The following is a 14,327-nucleotide window of genomic DNA, read 5'->3' as shown; positions in this document are numbered from 1 at the left end:
CCCAGGGATCCCCTGGGGCTGCTTTCATAAGAGAGGAACAAAGTTGTCTCGGCTTACAGGCACGGTTACATTGGGCTTTGTTACAGTAGGTGAACCTGCATCCAAATCAAGACATCTTGAACCCCTGACAGGATTCCAAGGAAGGTGAGCAGTTGTGTCCCCAGCTGCTAGCTCCATGCTGAGCCCACAGTAGGTCCTCTACAGATATTTCAATGAATCCTCAAAATCTCATGGTGAGGTAAAGTAGTTCACAGTGTCGTAGAAGCCCTCCCCTCGGACAGGACTAGGAATGAATTATTTTATTTCAACTTAAAACAAAAAAGTAGGAGCAGCCCAGATGGCTCAGCGGTTTAGCTCACATCTAATTCAATAGTAGTTTTTGAATTGACTTACCTTAATCAAGACCTCTAAGGATTCAACTTCGTTTTCATACAAACAGTGCTTGTTTTCACACTTAGGTCATCAATTTATATAATATTTAATTAAAGCACAAAGTACACTTACATATGGCATAAGCACATTTGTTACCAACACAATCAACTCTTGGTGAACATTAGCGTAAGTAGGGGATAGCAGAACCACACAGCATTCTAGAGGGTGCTCACTGTGCAGGTTTGAATCCCGGCTTCCCCATTCACTAGCTGTGTGGCCTGGGAGGAAAGTCATTAACCTTTGTGCTGTCTTTGCCTCATCTGTGAAAGGGGGTCATCTGCTGCGAGGACTGCAGGAGAAAACATGCGTGAAGCACTCAGAGCAGGGTGTGGTGTGTGCTGAGTGATAATCATGCCTTACAAAACATGGTGGCCACTGACAGCAGCGGTCCCAATGGGCCTGAGGCATTGCCTCCCCCACCCACAAGGAAGTGGAGAAAGTGGAGCACATCGGTGGGTTAAGATGCATCCTCTGTAGTATTAGATCCTCATTTCCCCTTCAAGAAGATGGAGGTCAGGAGACAGTTCACAATGGCAAAATGTCCTGACTACTATGTCACAGCCAAGCTGACAAGAGCCTTCGCAATCAAGAGGTTTGGATCAGGAAGGAAAAAAGGGGAAATTCACTGTCCACTTTTCCTTTTTCTTTTGCCCATTGAGTCTGAAACTCCCAACAAGGAGCAAACTGCACACCTTGGCACCCAGACTGCAAAGGCCCTGTTCAGCCTACACAGGAGCCCACTGTTTGGCGATGTTACATCACCTGCCCTTAGAGCACTGAACAACCAGGAAAAGGCTTGGTCCTGGAAACCCCTAATGTTTGTGCGTCAGGGAGGTACCAAGGAGGCCACGTTCACGGTCAGCTGAGTGGGGTCATATGATGGCACAGAAGCCAGACTCGGTGGGTCTCCTCTGAGGGTTCCCACTGGGGGTCTCCCTGGACCAGCTGGATGACCTGCAGGAGGCAGAGAGGGGCTTGCCAGTGGGGCTGGCTGGGGAAAGAGCAGAGGGCAGCTTCCCTGGCCCTTATGTCAGGTGCTGGGCCCCAGGGCAAGAGGGGGAGGCCTGAGCGCTCACCGCAACCCTCAACTGTGTTGAGGTCAGCAGGATTCTCCCTCTCTGGGAGGCATCCAGTCAGGCTGCACAGGAGACCGGGGACACCCCAGACTTCTAGAACTGGGTGAGTGCTGTTCTGATTGCTCAAGGCTAAAGACAAACAGGCTCCAAGCACCAGATCCCCCAGGCACTGGGCCAAACTTCCTCCCAGTTTTTTTTTTTCTTTAAAGATTTTATTTATTCATGAGAGACACACAGAGAGAGAGGCAGAGACACACAGGCAGAGGGAGAAGCAGGCTCCATGCAGGGAGCCCGACGCGGGACTCGATCCCGGGTCTCCAGGATCACACCCTGGGCTGAAGGCGGCGCTTAAGCCGCTGAGCCACCCGGGCTGCCCCCAGTTAGTTGTTTTTTTTTTTTTTTTAAGATTTTATTTATTTATTCATGAGAGACACGAAGAGAGAGAGGCAGAGACATAGACAAAGGGAGAAGCAGGCTCCATGCAGGGAGCTTGATGTGGGACACAATCCCGGGACTCCAGGATCACACCCTGGGCCAAAGGCAGGCGCTAAACTGCTGAGCCACCCAGGGATCCCCCCTCCTCCCAGTTTGAATGGTGATCATGTTCCCTTAAAAGCATCTGAAGCCACAACCCCCCACCCCTTTTATCTATCTCCAGGCCTCCTCTGCTTCCCCAGGAACCCACCTGTTGGCTTGGGGGCCATTGGGCACCAGAGTGCCAGGCTGCTCCATTCGGAGGGGGCGTTGGCCTCCAAGTGGGAGATGGGCCCTGGGTCCTAGACCTGGGTGGGGAGGGACAGGCACATTTGTCACAGGCCTCTCTGCACCGAGAACATGGGGGAAAGAGAAAGCTTTGGGAGAAGAGCAAGGGTGGTGGGTGTTGGGATGGGTGCACTGGTCACTGACTCAGAGGGAGCACCAGAGACTACACTCTGTACAGGGCAGGTGTTCAGAGCAAGCCTGGGGGACTCCCTGCTGCTTTGGGGAGAACACTAGACAACATCAAGTAGCCAAGAGCTCTGCCCCAGATGGCAAAGCCTTTGAGGAAAGAGGCTGGTAAACAGTGAACTAGGGCAAGAAAATCACCCCATACTTGGCATGGAGTAGGCTTTCAATGAAACTTGGTACTCTAATTGCAAAGTTCTAGAGGCTGGGAAAGCCACGGAAGCCAGGAGGCAGAGGTGACTGTGGGAGGGTTTGGGGAAACTGGCCAGGGCCTGGAGACATGACCTGGGCAGGGGAGAGGGTCGTTGGGCCTAAGCGGCTGTTGGGATCCTGGCTGTCCAGGAACCGAAGGGGCTGGGACAGGGAAAGTGCTCCCATTTTCAGAGAGAAGATGCCCAGCTGGGGATGGCCTTCTCCCACTCACACTCCAGTCTCTGTGCCCAAGATGTCACAGGGACATCCGCCGGCTGCTGGTCTTCTCTCTCCTCCTGGCTCTCCTCGTACGCTTCTTCTTCCCACCTACCCCAAGACCTGGAGGGACAGAGAGCAGGGGGGAGAGCAGAACCTAGGACAGGTCCCCTCCTCTGTGGGGTGCCTGCAGGTCCCAACCCCCCCCCCCACCAGGCAGTTGCACACCTCCAGTGTACCTCCTCCCCTACGCTGGAGCTCTGGCCCCACCCCACTTACCTGTGCCACACTTCCGCTCTGCCCCTTCCCACCCCAGCTGGGGGCCCGGCCACCCCACCTGGAGCCTGGGGTCTCCCTGGAGCCGAAGTCTGGGAATGGTGGGGAGCAAAGGAACCAGTGAGGGGTGTATCCATGGGCATATGTTCCCTCCACAGGCCATGCCCCACAGAGACAGACATGTTACAGACTGGGTGTGCCACCCAGCTAATTGTAGAAACCCACGGAGAGATCTGCACTAGCGACTCTCAAATTAGAATCAGGTTCTGGGACCATCAGGCCTGGCTGGAGCCTGGTCTCCACCCCACCCTGCCTGGGGCCTCTGGTGGCAAAGTCACAGAAAGCTGGTGGCCGCCTTCAGATGGACCCCAGCTCTTCTACCCCCCCACCCATCCAGTCTTCTGCCTGGACTAGACTAATTTAATTTTGCTTGCAAATTATAAATAGAGTATCCTGGTCTTTAAGAGAAGACATAAACCTCATTAAATAAACAATAAATATTAAGGTATAATTTAAATTCCTGGGTGGGAGGTTGGTTCCCTGAGATATCTCAAGGTGAGGAGAAATTGGACCTGCTGAGAGGCTAGGAGACAGAGAGAGGGTTGTGGGGAGCCAGAGAGGAAGAGGTGGAGACCCACACAAAGAAGCACCCACCCAGGATGGCCTGGGAGGGGACCCTCCCTGGAGCACTGCCCCCACCCTGTGGCCTTTTGTGGAACTGCAGCCAAGGACTTAAGGGTTTCCACCTCCTCCAGGTAGGGCTCAGCGTCCTTTTCTTTTTTTTTTTTTTTTAAGATTAAGATTTTATTTATTTATTCATAGACACACACAGAGAGAGGTAGAGACACAGGGAGAGGGAGAAGCAGGCTCCATGCAGGGAGCCCGATGTGGGACTTGATCCCGGGTCTCCAGGATCACACCCCAGGCTGCAGGCGGAGCCAAATCGCTGTACCACCCGGGCTGACCTAGGACTCAGCGTCCTTGATTGCATCCCTTGGCTTCAAGTGCTTGGCTAGTTACCACTCAGGCAAGGAGCTGGCACAGCCTAGTCCTGGGAGACGTACCACAATCCCCCGGCCCCCTTCCCACCTCCCCGGTGTCCTTGGAAAAGTGATATAGGTGTCCCCTCTGTGGGCTTCAGGGCAGAGTAACACACAGGGGTTCTCCGGTGCCGCATCTCTGCGGATGTGAGCTGTTTACCACCACTCCTTCTCTGGTCACCTCTCCCCACCCCCAGCTCCTCGTCTCAGGTGTCACCTCACCAGGCTGTAGGTCGGGACAGGCCCCGCCTGGGCCAAGTGGGTTCTCATGGCATCTGCCAGCTTGGCCACCAGCCGATCCCGCACAGAGTCTGGCTCCTTCTGGAGAGTGGGTAGAGAATGGGGGATGGGAATGCCTGGGCTAAGCGCTCCTCTGGGGATTGGAGAAGCAAGAGACTGGAGAGGGGGAGGGAAGGCGGCTTTGTCTTCTCTCTACCCCACCCCCGGGCTCTTGCAGCACCCTGCTACCGCCAGCCCAGAACTGTGGACAGAGACCAAGGCCTCCTCACAACAGTGCCCTGGGACCTAGCCCACGGTGTGCCCGATACATGTTTGCTGAGTGGAAGGATGGCAAGAAGACAGAAGGCAGGACTGTCAGCAGAGGAGGCTTCCTGGAGGCACAGCAGGAAGAGTGGGGTTCTGGGGTGGGTGGTCCTACCTGACTCCGGGCCAGTGCTTCCTTATAGTACCACAAGGCCTGGTTGTGCTGCCCCAGCCTGGCTGCTGCGGCCCCCAGCCCCTCACAGGCCTGCCACTGCCCCTTCGTGTCCCCTGGGGAAGAGAGCCCAGGAGGTCCTCTCATGGGTCCCTGCATCACCAGCCCTCCCTTCCAGCCATACCCCCATCGGCACCCAGGGACCCTCAGCCTGGGCCCTTGCCACACCACCTGCTAACGCCTCACCAGTATCCCGGGCAGCCTGTAGGGCATGCAGGTAGTTGTCTCTGGCTGCTCTGTGGTTCCCCAGCTGACTCAGTGCAAATGCCAGGCTGCCGAAGCTGCGGCCCTGCTCCTGCCGCTGCCCCACGGAGCCTGATGACAGAGCCGGCCCCATCATAAGAGGGGTTTTTGGCTGCAACCAGGGGTGGCTCCCAGGAGTCCCGGTGCTCAGCCCTGGCACACCTCCAGGTGTACCACAGACACCTCCACTCTCAATAGCCTCTCTTCAGGCCTGAGTGCATGTGTCCCTCCCTGCCCTGCCCCGCCCCTCACTAGTATGAGCCATGCAACAACCCTGCCAGGCAGGCAAAGCAGGTGTCAATAGTTCTCCTCTTACCTGTGTGGAAACTGAAGCTCAGAAAGCCACAATGAATGTCAAGTCACACAAGCATTTGGTGGGAGGAGGCGCTGGCCTCACTTCAGGCCTCCTCTTCCTGCTGGGGCTCTTCCAGCTGCCCACTGCTGCCTCCCCAATACCAGGCCTCAACCTCTGAGCCCTCAACCCCCTGTCCCGCCTACCTACCCAATCTCCCACATTCCCAGCCCTTACCCCCTGCTTCGGGACTTCCTGGTCCCATGCCCGTCCCTAAAGGTCTGTCCACTCTTGGGCCTTGAGCCCCGGCTGGAGCCTTCTCTTAGTCCGGATCCCCTGCTCCGGGCCCTGGTACCCACCATGCAGGTCAGCTGCCTTCCGGTGAACATCCCGGGCTTCCTGATAGTTGCCAAGGGCGCTGTGGGCTGCTCCGAGGTTTGTCAGCACCATGGCCTCCTCTCCTGGCCCCCGGCACAGGGGCAGAGCCCGCAGGAAGGCCTCAGCTGCTAGCGAGAACAGCTGGAGCTGGGAGTAGCTCAGGCCCAGGTCGTTATAGAGCTGCCCTGAGGGTGTGGCCAGGGGCACAGATAGCCAGGTCAGATGCTGCTGAAGCTGTATTGTACGGCCCCCTGTCCCACTCTCCCAGGGTCCTCCAGCCCCCTACCCTGTATGCACCCCACCTCTCTGTATCTCCTGGTCTGAATGTCCCCAGACCCCACACCTCCTCTGCCCAAGGGCCTCACCCAGCAGTCCCTGCTCAGGACTCCTCTCAGCAAGCCTCTGGCTCTCCTCCAGCACCTGTACTACGTCACCCACCCCGTGTTGCCCACTCTTCAGCATACAAGCTGCTGCAGCCCCCAATGCCAGGGCTGCATCCTGGGGCTGCCCTGCTTGGACGTAGGCCTGGCTTGCTTCCTGCAGACAGTGGGCTGCTAGTGCAGGCTGTCCCAGAGCCCGGTAGCAGGCTCCCATTTTTGCTTGGGCCTGCCCCTGGTCACCTAATGGGTGGTAGTGACCCAGGGCCCTGTGGTACCAGGCCAAAGCTTGGGGCAGCTTGCCCAGGGTCTGGTAGGCCAAAGCCACGTTGAAACATTGGTCCCCATGACCCCTGCCCTGCGCCTTCTCTTCAGGTCGGGCTCGCAGGAGCAGCTTGAGGCCTCTGGCTGGGTCCCCTGTCTCCACATAGGCGGCCCCTAGGTTGAAGGCACAGGCCCGGAGAACAGAGGTGTCCTGAGTTTGTGGGGCCTCAGAGGCCAGGATGAAGGCCCTCTGGAAGCTGGTCAAGGCTTCATGGTTCCGGCCAGCCAGTAGGGCTCCATGGCCAGCCCTGGTGAGGGCTTGGATGCTGGCCTCTTGCTGTGGCCACTTTTGCTTCTTCTTTTTCTTCTTGGAGGTTGAGGGTTCAGGCTCTTGGGGGACATCTTCAGGGTTGGAGAAAGACATAATGCTAACAGTGGGGAGCAGAGGGGTCAGTGTGTCACCCTTGGCTTCCTCCAAAGCAGGATCCCTGTGGAGTAATTCAGCCCTACCCCTGCCCTGCTGTGATCTCTGCCATCTGACTCTATGTCATGGATCCTGCTGGGCGCCATATCAACCCTTACTCCAGTGTTCTGACTCATTCTCAGTCTTTTGGGACCCAGGTCAAGGAACAGCTCCCAGAGAGCTTCCTCCCTCAACCATCTGTGTCTTTCTGGGCTCCCAGAATGCCTCACACCCGTGTCCTTTATAGCACTTGTCATGCCAGGCTGAAATTGCTGACTTTCTTGTCTATCCCTACTAGATTTGGAGGAGTATGAGGGTCTGGCACATAGTAGGTCCTCCATAAATGTTCATCGAATGAGATGGGCACAATAATGCGAATGTACCTAATGCCACTGAGCGGTGCACTTAGAAATGGCTTAACAAGGAGTGCCTGGGTGGCTCAGAGGTTGAGCATCTGCCTTTGGCTCAGGTCGTGTGATTCTGAGGTCCTGGGATCAAGTCTCATGTCAGGCTCCATGCAGGGAGCCTGCTTCTCCCTCTGCCTATATCTCTGCCTCTCTCTGTGTGTCTCTCATGAATGAATAAATATTTTTTAAAAATGGCTTAACAAGGTAAAAGTCATGTTATATGTATGTTACCATGATACAAAAAAAATCCTCATTAGGATGCCCGGGTGGCTCAGAGGTTGAGCGTCTGCCTTTGGCTCAGGGTGTGATTCTGGGGTCCTGGGAGTGAGTCCCACATTGGGCTCCCCATAGGAAGCCTGCTTTTCCCTCTGCCTATGTCTCTGCTTCTCTCATGAAAAAATAAATAAAATCTTTTAACTAACTAAATAAAATAAAAAATTTAACCCCCCCCCCAAAAAAAATCCTCATTGAAGGAATAAACAAATAGACAGGTGAACAGAGCACATGCAGGGCCTCACCCCCATCACCTCCTTCACACTGTTCTCCCATGGACACCCATCCGCTCACAATCTGGGCACTCCTGCGCCTGATCTCAAGGTGTAGATCAAGTGGGCTCAGCAGACACCTGGTGAGCGCCTGCTGCATACCAGGGGCCCGCAGGGCACTAGGGATACTAAGCTGGGCAGGCTATTGAATTGGCAAGGATTTGGCTTTCAGGAAGGAGGATGCTGCCTTTCATTCACTGCCCACTCCCTATCTCAGGAGACCTCTTTCCCCATAGCTGGCCAGTCTGGTCTCACCAGCACCTGCTCTGGTCTCAAATATGCTTCCCTCAGCAGTATGTATTTCCTATAAGGGTCTCTCCCCTAGGAAGGCAAAGCCTCTTCCTGATTTCTCCTCCCAGGAGATGGGGGAAGGGGTGGCAGACTCAGGCCTGGTCTCTCAGCACCTCCTCTTTTCTTTGTCCTTCCCCCTGTTTTTTTTTTTTTTTTTTTTTAAGATTTATTTATTTATTCATTCAGAGAGAGCGAGAGAGAGGCAGAGACACAGGCAGAGGGAGAAGCAGGCTCCATGCAGGGAGCCCGATGTGGGACCCGATGTGGGACTCGATGTGGGACTCGATGTGGGACTCGATCCCGGGTCTCCAGGATCACACCCCGGGCTGCAGGCGGCGCTAAACCGCTGCGCCACAGGGGCTGCCCCTTCCCCCTGTTTTTTAGAAGAGGCAGGCAGAGGTGATTGTCTTTTTAAATAAATTTCCCTTGCAAGTAGGAATACCAGGAATCCTGCCTTCAAGGCCCTCCTTCCTGGGGCATTCTTGGCTACCCCCATCAGGCCTTGGGGCCCAGCCACGGGAAGACTTACCTCCCTCCATCTTCTCTGCTCTCTGAGGCTGGATTTCTGGAATGGTCCCTTTGGCTTGGGTTACCTGGCCAAGCTCTGAGCTCAAAGCCCTGGGGTTACCAGACAGTCAGGTACCGCCCTCCACTCCAGGGGGATTTTTTGATGGACAGCTCAGGTGCCCTATCATAGTGCTGAATCACTGATGGCGGCTGGGGGCACAGTTACCTGGATTCCATTGCCCTTCCAGCCCCACCATTCCCCACCTCATCCCTGCACACACCCCTCAAGTCCTGCACTGTGAGCAGGGAATCACAGCATGATGGCTTGTTACTAGTTACAACCTCAGGGATCGTCTCTCCCATACTCTCACTCTACGGAGGAGGGGAATCAGAAGCAAATGGGACTTGACTGAGGTCACAGAGCAGCCACCGAGCTGGGATCAGACCCCAGGTTTTCAGATTCCTGGCTAATTAGCCCAGGGTTCCTTCCACCGTACTATGATCACAAGCTGTAACAAGGACTGTCCTAGAAAGAACCCTTTCTCACACACACGCCCAGAGGCACATACCTACACACTGTGCTCCTGTGTGGTACATCTCACATTTGGGAATGGGGTTAAAGGTTGATGGTCAGGACAGCCTGGAGATCAGAAGAGTCTTTCTGCCCCTGAATCTTCTTCCCAAGCAGAGCTCCACGTTCTGCTTAATGAGAGGACAGCAGATCCCAGGACAGTGGGCACCTATTGTACTAACTCACCCAGGGTGGCCTGGAGCAGAAAGCCAATCTCCTCCTTTACCCTGGGGGAGAGGGAGCTGTCTTTTAAGTAGAGAGGCCTTTGCCAGAAACAAAGTTATAGGAAGTAGCAGGGCTTCCTTGCACTGGCTAGTGTGCCCGCACAGTGCTGGGTGCCATAGATGGGGCTTGTGTCCAAGGCAGGCTTTCTCAGCTGCCTGCAGCTCCTACCCACGGGCTGGCCTCCAGGATGCCACCACCATATGGCCAGGGCCAACACTCAGCTCAGTCCCTGGCCACTTGGTAGGCTTCCCTTCCGGGGAAAGGTTTGGGGAGGGTGCAGGGACTGAAACGACTCTCGCTGAGGTTCCAATGACCTCTCAATGGCTTGGTGATCATTTCTGAATGATTTGCTTGTTTGATTTCCACTTTATCTGACATATCCTTGCCACTGTCTCCTCACTTGGCTTCCAGGATCCACTGTATCCTGGCTCTTTCTCTTCCTCTGACACTTCCTTCTCTGTCTCCTTTGCTGGGCCCTCTGTCTACCCCTTAAATGCAAATAGTTTCCAACCCTCTGCCCTTTGTTTTTTTCTTACTTTACATACACTTTCATGAACATTCCATCCACTCGTCTGATTTTCACACTACTGATCAGCCAATAATTTCTAAACATATGTCTCTAGACTTGGCTTTTGTCCAAGCGACATTCCTGTTTCCTGCTATCTGCCCATCCCCCATTCCCAGTGTTCACTGGTTCACCACCAACTAGTCCAAGAGCTAGAAACATGGGAGGCAGCCACGACCTCCCCTCCTCCAGCTTATTCCTACTCGTTCTACCTCTGAGACTTCTTCCCTGCATGCCCTCTCCTCTGCAGCATCCTAGCCACAGCCGTGGAGGTGGTGGTAGCACGTGGTGGTAGGGAACTCAAGCTTGAAGCTACACTATCTGAATTTGTGTCTTGGCTCCACCAGTTTAGCTGTGTGACATTTCTAAGCCTCATTTCCCTCATCACTATAATGAAGATAAAACAAGATGATGCTAAATATAGTACCAGCATACCATAGACACTCAGTGCATGTCATTGCTGTGTGTGGTATCTAACCCCAGCATGTGAGAAGTACATCTCTCCTCAGGCCCTGTTTCCAGTCCCTGTTGCACTGGGATGGAGAAGACAGTGTGAGTCAGTTTGGTTCACCCCCTCCCTTCTCCCAGGGTGGAGGCCAAGTTGGAGGGAGTATGGGATGCTACAACTTGAGAGGGAAGGCCCATTGAGTCCTTAGCCATCTACTTACTCTCCATCTGGCCCTCTCAGGCCCAGGAGCCCTTAACCCAAGGAGAAATGGGGGTAGCTCGTCCATGTACTTCCTTTCTAGCTGGGGTCGGGGTTTCTGTACATCAGGGCCTTGTTAGCAACTGTTCCTTGTCAGGTCTCAGGCCCATGGCCTTTCCAGAAAGCAGGGAGTGGGCTTCTATCACCAGCAGTCTAGATTCCCTCTACTTTCCTGCGTGGTGAGCAAAGGGGAGCCACTCTCTACAAACCCCACAACTCCCACAGTTTTGTCTCAGCCCTGCATCTCCTCTGTTCCTCGGAAGGTTTGGATGATTTCTGTGTTCTACCCCTCTGGTGCCTCCCCTGAGGCTATGAGCATAGGCTGCAGCTTGACTGGGGCACTGGTAGGAGGGAGGGAGGGCTAAAGGAGAAATACCAGGTGGGGGAAGCCCATTAGGTAATATAGCAAAACAAAATTTTAGGACAGGTGTCATTATAATTATTTTGACTAGTTCAGACCTTACTAGCTCTCACCTGTGCTGCTGCCATACACTCTGGATTGGTCTCTGGCCCTAGTGTCACCTGGCTCCAAGCCCCTGCTGCAAAATGAATCTTTGTAAAATGTGAACCGGGACTCGACCTATATGTAAAGTGTTCTTGAGCTTGTGGCTGCTCCCCAGACCGCATCCTGCTCTTCAGCCTGCTGTCTGGCATTGCAGCTGCTGCCAGCGTGTCTCTAGAGGTGCTCTTCCCGCCTCTCCCTGTCCGAACTCTGTTCACCTACAGAACTGCACCAATTTTCGTTTCCTGGGCTCCCTCCTTGGTCACAAGTGCTGTTTGCGCTAAGATTCCTCTCTCCTTCAGGCTGATGAAGTCTTGTTCCCTTTCCAACAAACATCAGCTATCACCTCCACTAGAAAGTCCTCCTGTCCTTCGCTGCCCTTAACTTCATTACCGTAGTAACTTCATTGCTGTAGCGACCTCATTCCTCTGAATATCGCTGACCTCTCATGTATTTTGACTGTCACTCATTCCAGAATAGCAAGTTATATATAGGGCATCAACTATGCTGATTTTTTAAGATATTTTATTTTTTAAGCAATCTCTACACCCAACGCGGGGCTTGAACCTACAACCCCTAGATCGAGAGTTGCGCGCTTTACCGACTAAGCCAGCCAGGCGCTCCTAACTATGGTAATTTCTCTCTGCATCCGCACCATCTAGTTCACGCAAGCTGGCCCGCAAGTTAGCGGGAGCCAAGAACGCTACAGGAGGCGCAGCGGAGTTCCTGAGAACACTAGGGCAAATGATGGAGGAGAGGGTAGAGGAGGATCCGTAGAGGAACAGCAGCCCACCGCCGCGCGGAGAGGGAGATGCCGCTCCCACTGTGCCGCAGCACCTCCTTCTCCGCACCTGGCGGCGTGCCTGCGCCTGCACCGTCTGGACTACACATCCCAGCTGCCCCCGCGGTTCGGGCCGGAAGTTCTGTCGGGCTGCTGCAACGACGAGGGCGGCGGCCCGGCGGCGGGAGATTCAAACCTGGAAGGAGGAGGAACATGGAGCCGCGGAGAGCGGGCGCGGGCTCGGCGCTGTGTGAGTGCAGAGGGGGCCACGGAGGGGGTCCAAGGAAGGGGGCGGGCCTGCGCGGCGCGGGGAGGGAGCCACCAGGGGCCGGGACTCCCGTCCGATGCCGCGGGGGAGACGGTGGCCCTCGAAGTGTGCCGGGGATGACCGGAAGTGACCGGCACGCTCCTCAGCCCTGTGTCGCAGCGCCAGCCCGCTGGGTCGGGGCCCGTCGTCTGCATTGGGAACAAGCCCTGCTGTGCTGCTGCCTCACCGCACGTAACCGTGCAGGTAGTCCGCGGACCACACTTGCAAAAACACTGTTTTGGAAAGACAGTGGGGTCAGGAGGATTGGACGGCAGAAAGGCTGCTGCTGCCTGACCTTCTGAACAAAGGCAAAATCTTCTTCCACCCCTTCCCCTTTCTTGCCATTAGGGCTCAAAAAAACAAAGTCCTTGTTCTCGGATCTGTTGAAGGAAAGTTAGTTCTAGACCTGTGAAGCGCAGGAAGATTTTTTTTAAAAATTTAAAAAAAAATTAAATAAGACTGTGTGGGGGACGCCTGGGTGGCTCAACGGTTGAGCGTCTGCCTTCAGGTCAGGGTGTGATGATGGGGTCTGGGATAGAGAGTCCCGTATCGGGTTTCCCGCGGGGAGCCTGCTTCTCCCTCTACCTGTGTCTCTGCCTCTCTCTGTGTGTCTCTCATGAGTAAATAAACAAAATCTTAAAAAAAAAAAAAACAAAAAGTGTGTGTGTAGGGAGGAAGCCCTGCCCGTCTCACACAGCCCTCAGTTCATAACTCCGAGGTGATGTCATTTGCTTACTGTTTATTTTCCATGCTTAGCAACCAACGCTTGTAGACGTTGCGTGTGTGTGTGTGTGTGTGTGTGTGTGTGTGTGAACTTGCTTAACTGCCAATTCCAACAAGCCCCGCCCCTGGTCCAAATCATGTTGCAGGATGTGCAATATAGGGAAATAAGGGAAAGAGTGGGATTAACATTACGTGTTGCCTCAAAGACAGACGTGTCTCTTTCCGAGCCCTCTGTTTATTCCTCATGTGTGTACATGTTCAGCTTTCTCTCCCCCCATCTGATTTTTTTAAAAGATTTTTTAATTTATTTATTCATGAGAGACACAGCAAGAGAGAGAGGCAGAGACACAGGCAGAGGGAGAAGCAGGCTCCATGCAGGGAGCCCAACGTGGGACTCCATCCCAGATCCTGGGATCACACCCCCGGCCAAAGGCTGAGCCACCCAGGCATTCCCCCCCCCCCCCATCTGATTTTGTATTGTCTTCCAGAAGGCCACTCCAGAGGTGGGAGATGGGAGAAGGGGAGGTTGAAGGGAGGTGGAGGCTAAGGCGGAATAGTATGTTGACTCACCTAGGGGATTCCCCGCTCTCACGTTTGGGGTCAGCCTATTGTCTGCATTTTATTTAGTGTGAAGATTGTTTTCCTCCGCAGGTGACTTATACCAAAAAAAGTAAAGATATCCTTGTGATCTTGTAAGACTCTCTGTCCTACTTCATCCGAAGTGAGTGCCCTCCTTTTCTTTTCTTTTTTTTTTTTTTTTGGAGTGCCCTCCTTTTCCACATGGTTCTCTTTTTTTTTTTTTTTTTTTTTAAGATTTTATGTATTCATTCATGAGAGACACAGAGAGAGAGGCAGAGACGTTGCGTGTGTGTGAACTTGCTTAACTGCCAATTCCAACAAGCCCCGCCCCTGGTCCAAATCATGTTGCAGGATGTGCAATATAGGGAAATAAGGGAAAGAGTGGGATTAACATTACGTGTTGCCTCAAAGACAGACGTTCTTTGCCTCTCCCTGGCAACAGGCAGAGGGAGAAGCAGGCTCCATGCAGGGAGCCTGACATGGGACTCATCCCTGGTCTCCAGGATCACGCCCTGGGCTGAATGTGGCGCTAAACCACTAAACCGCTGGGCCACTGGGGCTGCCCTCCACATGGTTCTCTTTGTTGAGCTGCCCCCTCCTGCTTCATTCTTTAAGATTTTACTGGTGGGAAGAACCCTTTGTCTCCTCTGCTGCTTGCATGTCTGTGGCTGTAATCACACTTGTCACTTCAGGTTGGAATTTGTCACTT

At 54.1% G+C, this 14,327-nt stretch overlaps 2 protein-coding genes across 10 annotated transcripts in view; one reads left to right on the top strand and one right to left on the bottom strand.

Moving 5' to 3' along the window:
• Positions 1-462: 462 nt before the first annotated feature.
• On the bottom strand, positions 463-8,995 carry TTC24 (tetratricopeptide repeat domain 24). 2 transcript variants are annotated; one of them, XM_072829988.1, is made up of 10 exons: positions 8,682-8,995; positions 6,171-6,874; positions 5,787-5,990; positions 5,079-5,207; positions 4,836-4,948; positions 4,400-4,498; positions 3,141-3,229; positions 2,878-2,984; positions 2,194-2,290; positions 463-1,386 (listed from the first exon to the last, which is right to left on the bottom strand). In XM_072829988.1, exons 2-10 carry the CDS (start codon positions 6,868-6,870, stop codon positions 1,305-1,307), a joined length of 1,620 nt encoding a protein of 539 aa, XP_072686089.1. In that variant the 5' UTR covers positions 6,871-6,874; positions 8,682-8,995; the 3' UTR covers positions 463-1,304. The 2 variants fall into 2 exon arrangements, with proteins under 2 accessions (XP_072686089.1, XP_072686090.1); XM_072829989.1 differs by having other exon boundaries at positions 6,171-6,848.
• A 3,029-nt stretch (positions 8,996-12,024) lies between these two features.
• IQGAP3 (IQ motif containing GTPase activating protein 3) overlaps positions 12,025-14,327 on the top strand; it is a 38,227-nt gene continuing 35,924 nt past the window's right edge. For 6 of the 8 annotated variants that reach the window (XM_072829982.1, XM_072829981.1, XM_072829983.1 and 3 more), the window contains exon 1: positions 12,025-12,259. In XM_072829982.1, the coding sequence (XP_072686083.1) occupies positions 12,040-12,259 (220 nt within the window). In that variant the 5' untranslated portion in view covers positions 12,025-12,039. Of the gene's footprint in view, positions 12,260-12,364; positions 12,521-14,327 lie in introns of those variants that run through there. The other 2 variants (XM_072829986.1, XM_072829984.1) reach the window with 2 other exon arrangements.

The sequence above is a fragment of the Canis lupus genome, chromosome 6, assembly GCF_048164855.1.
Source record: "Canis lupus baileyi chromosome 6, mCanLup2.hap1, whole genome shotgun sequence".
NCBI lineage: Eukaryota > Metazoa > Chordata > Mammalia > Carnivora > Canidae > Canis > Canis lupus.
The sequence above is the reverse complement of the archived record's forward strand: the minus strand, read 5'-3'. Positions and strand labels throughout refer to the sequence as shown.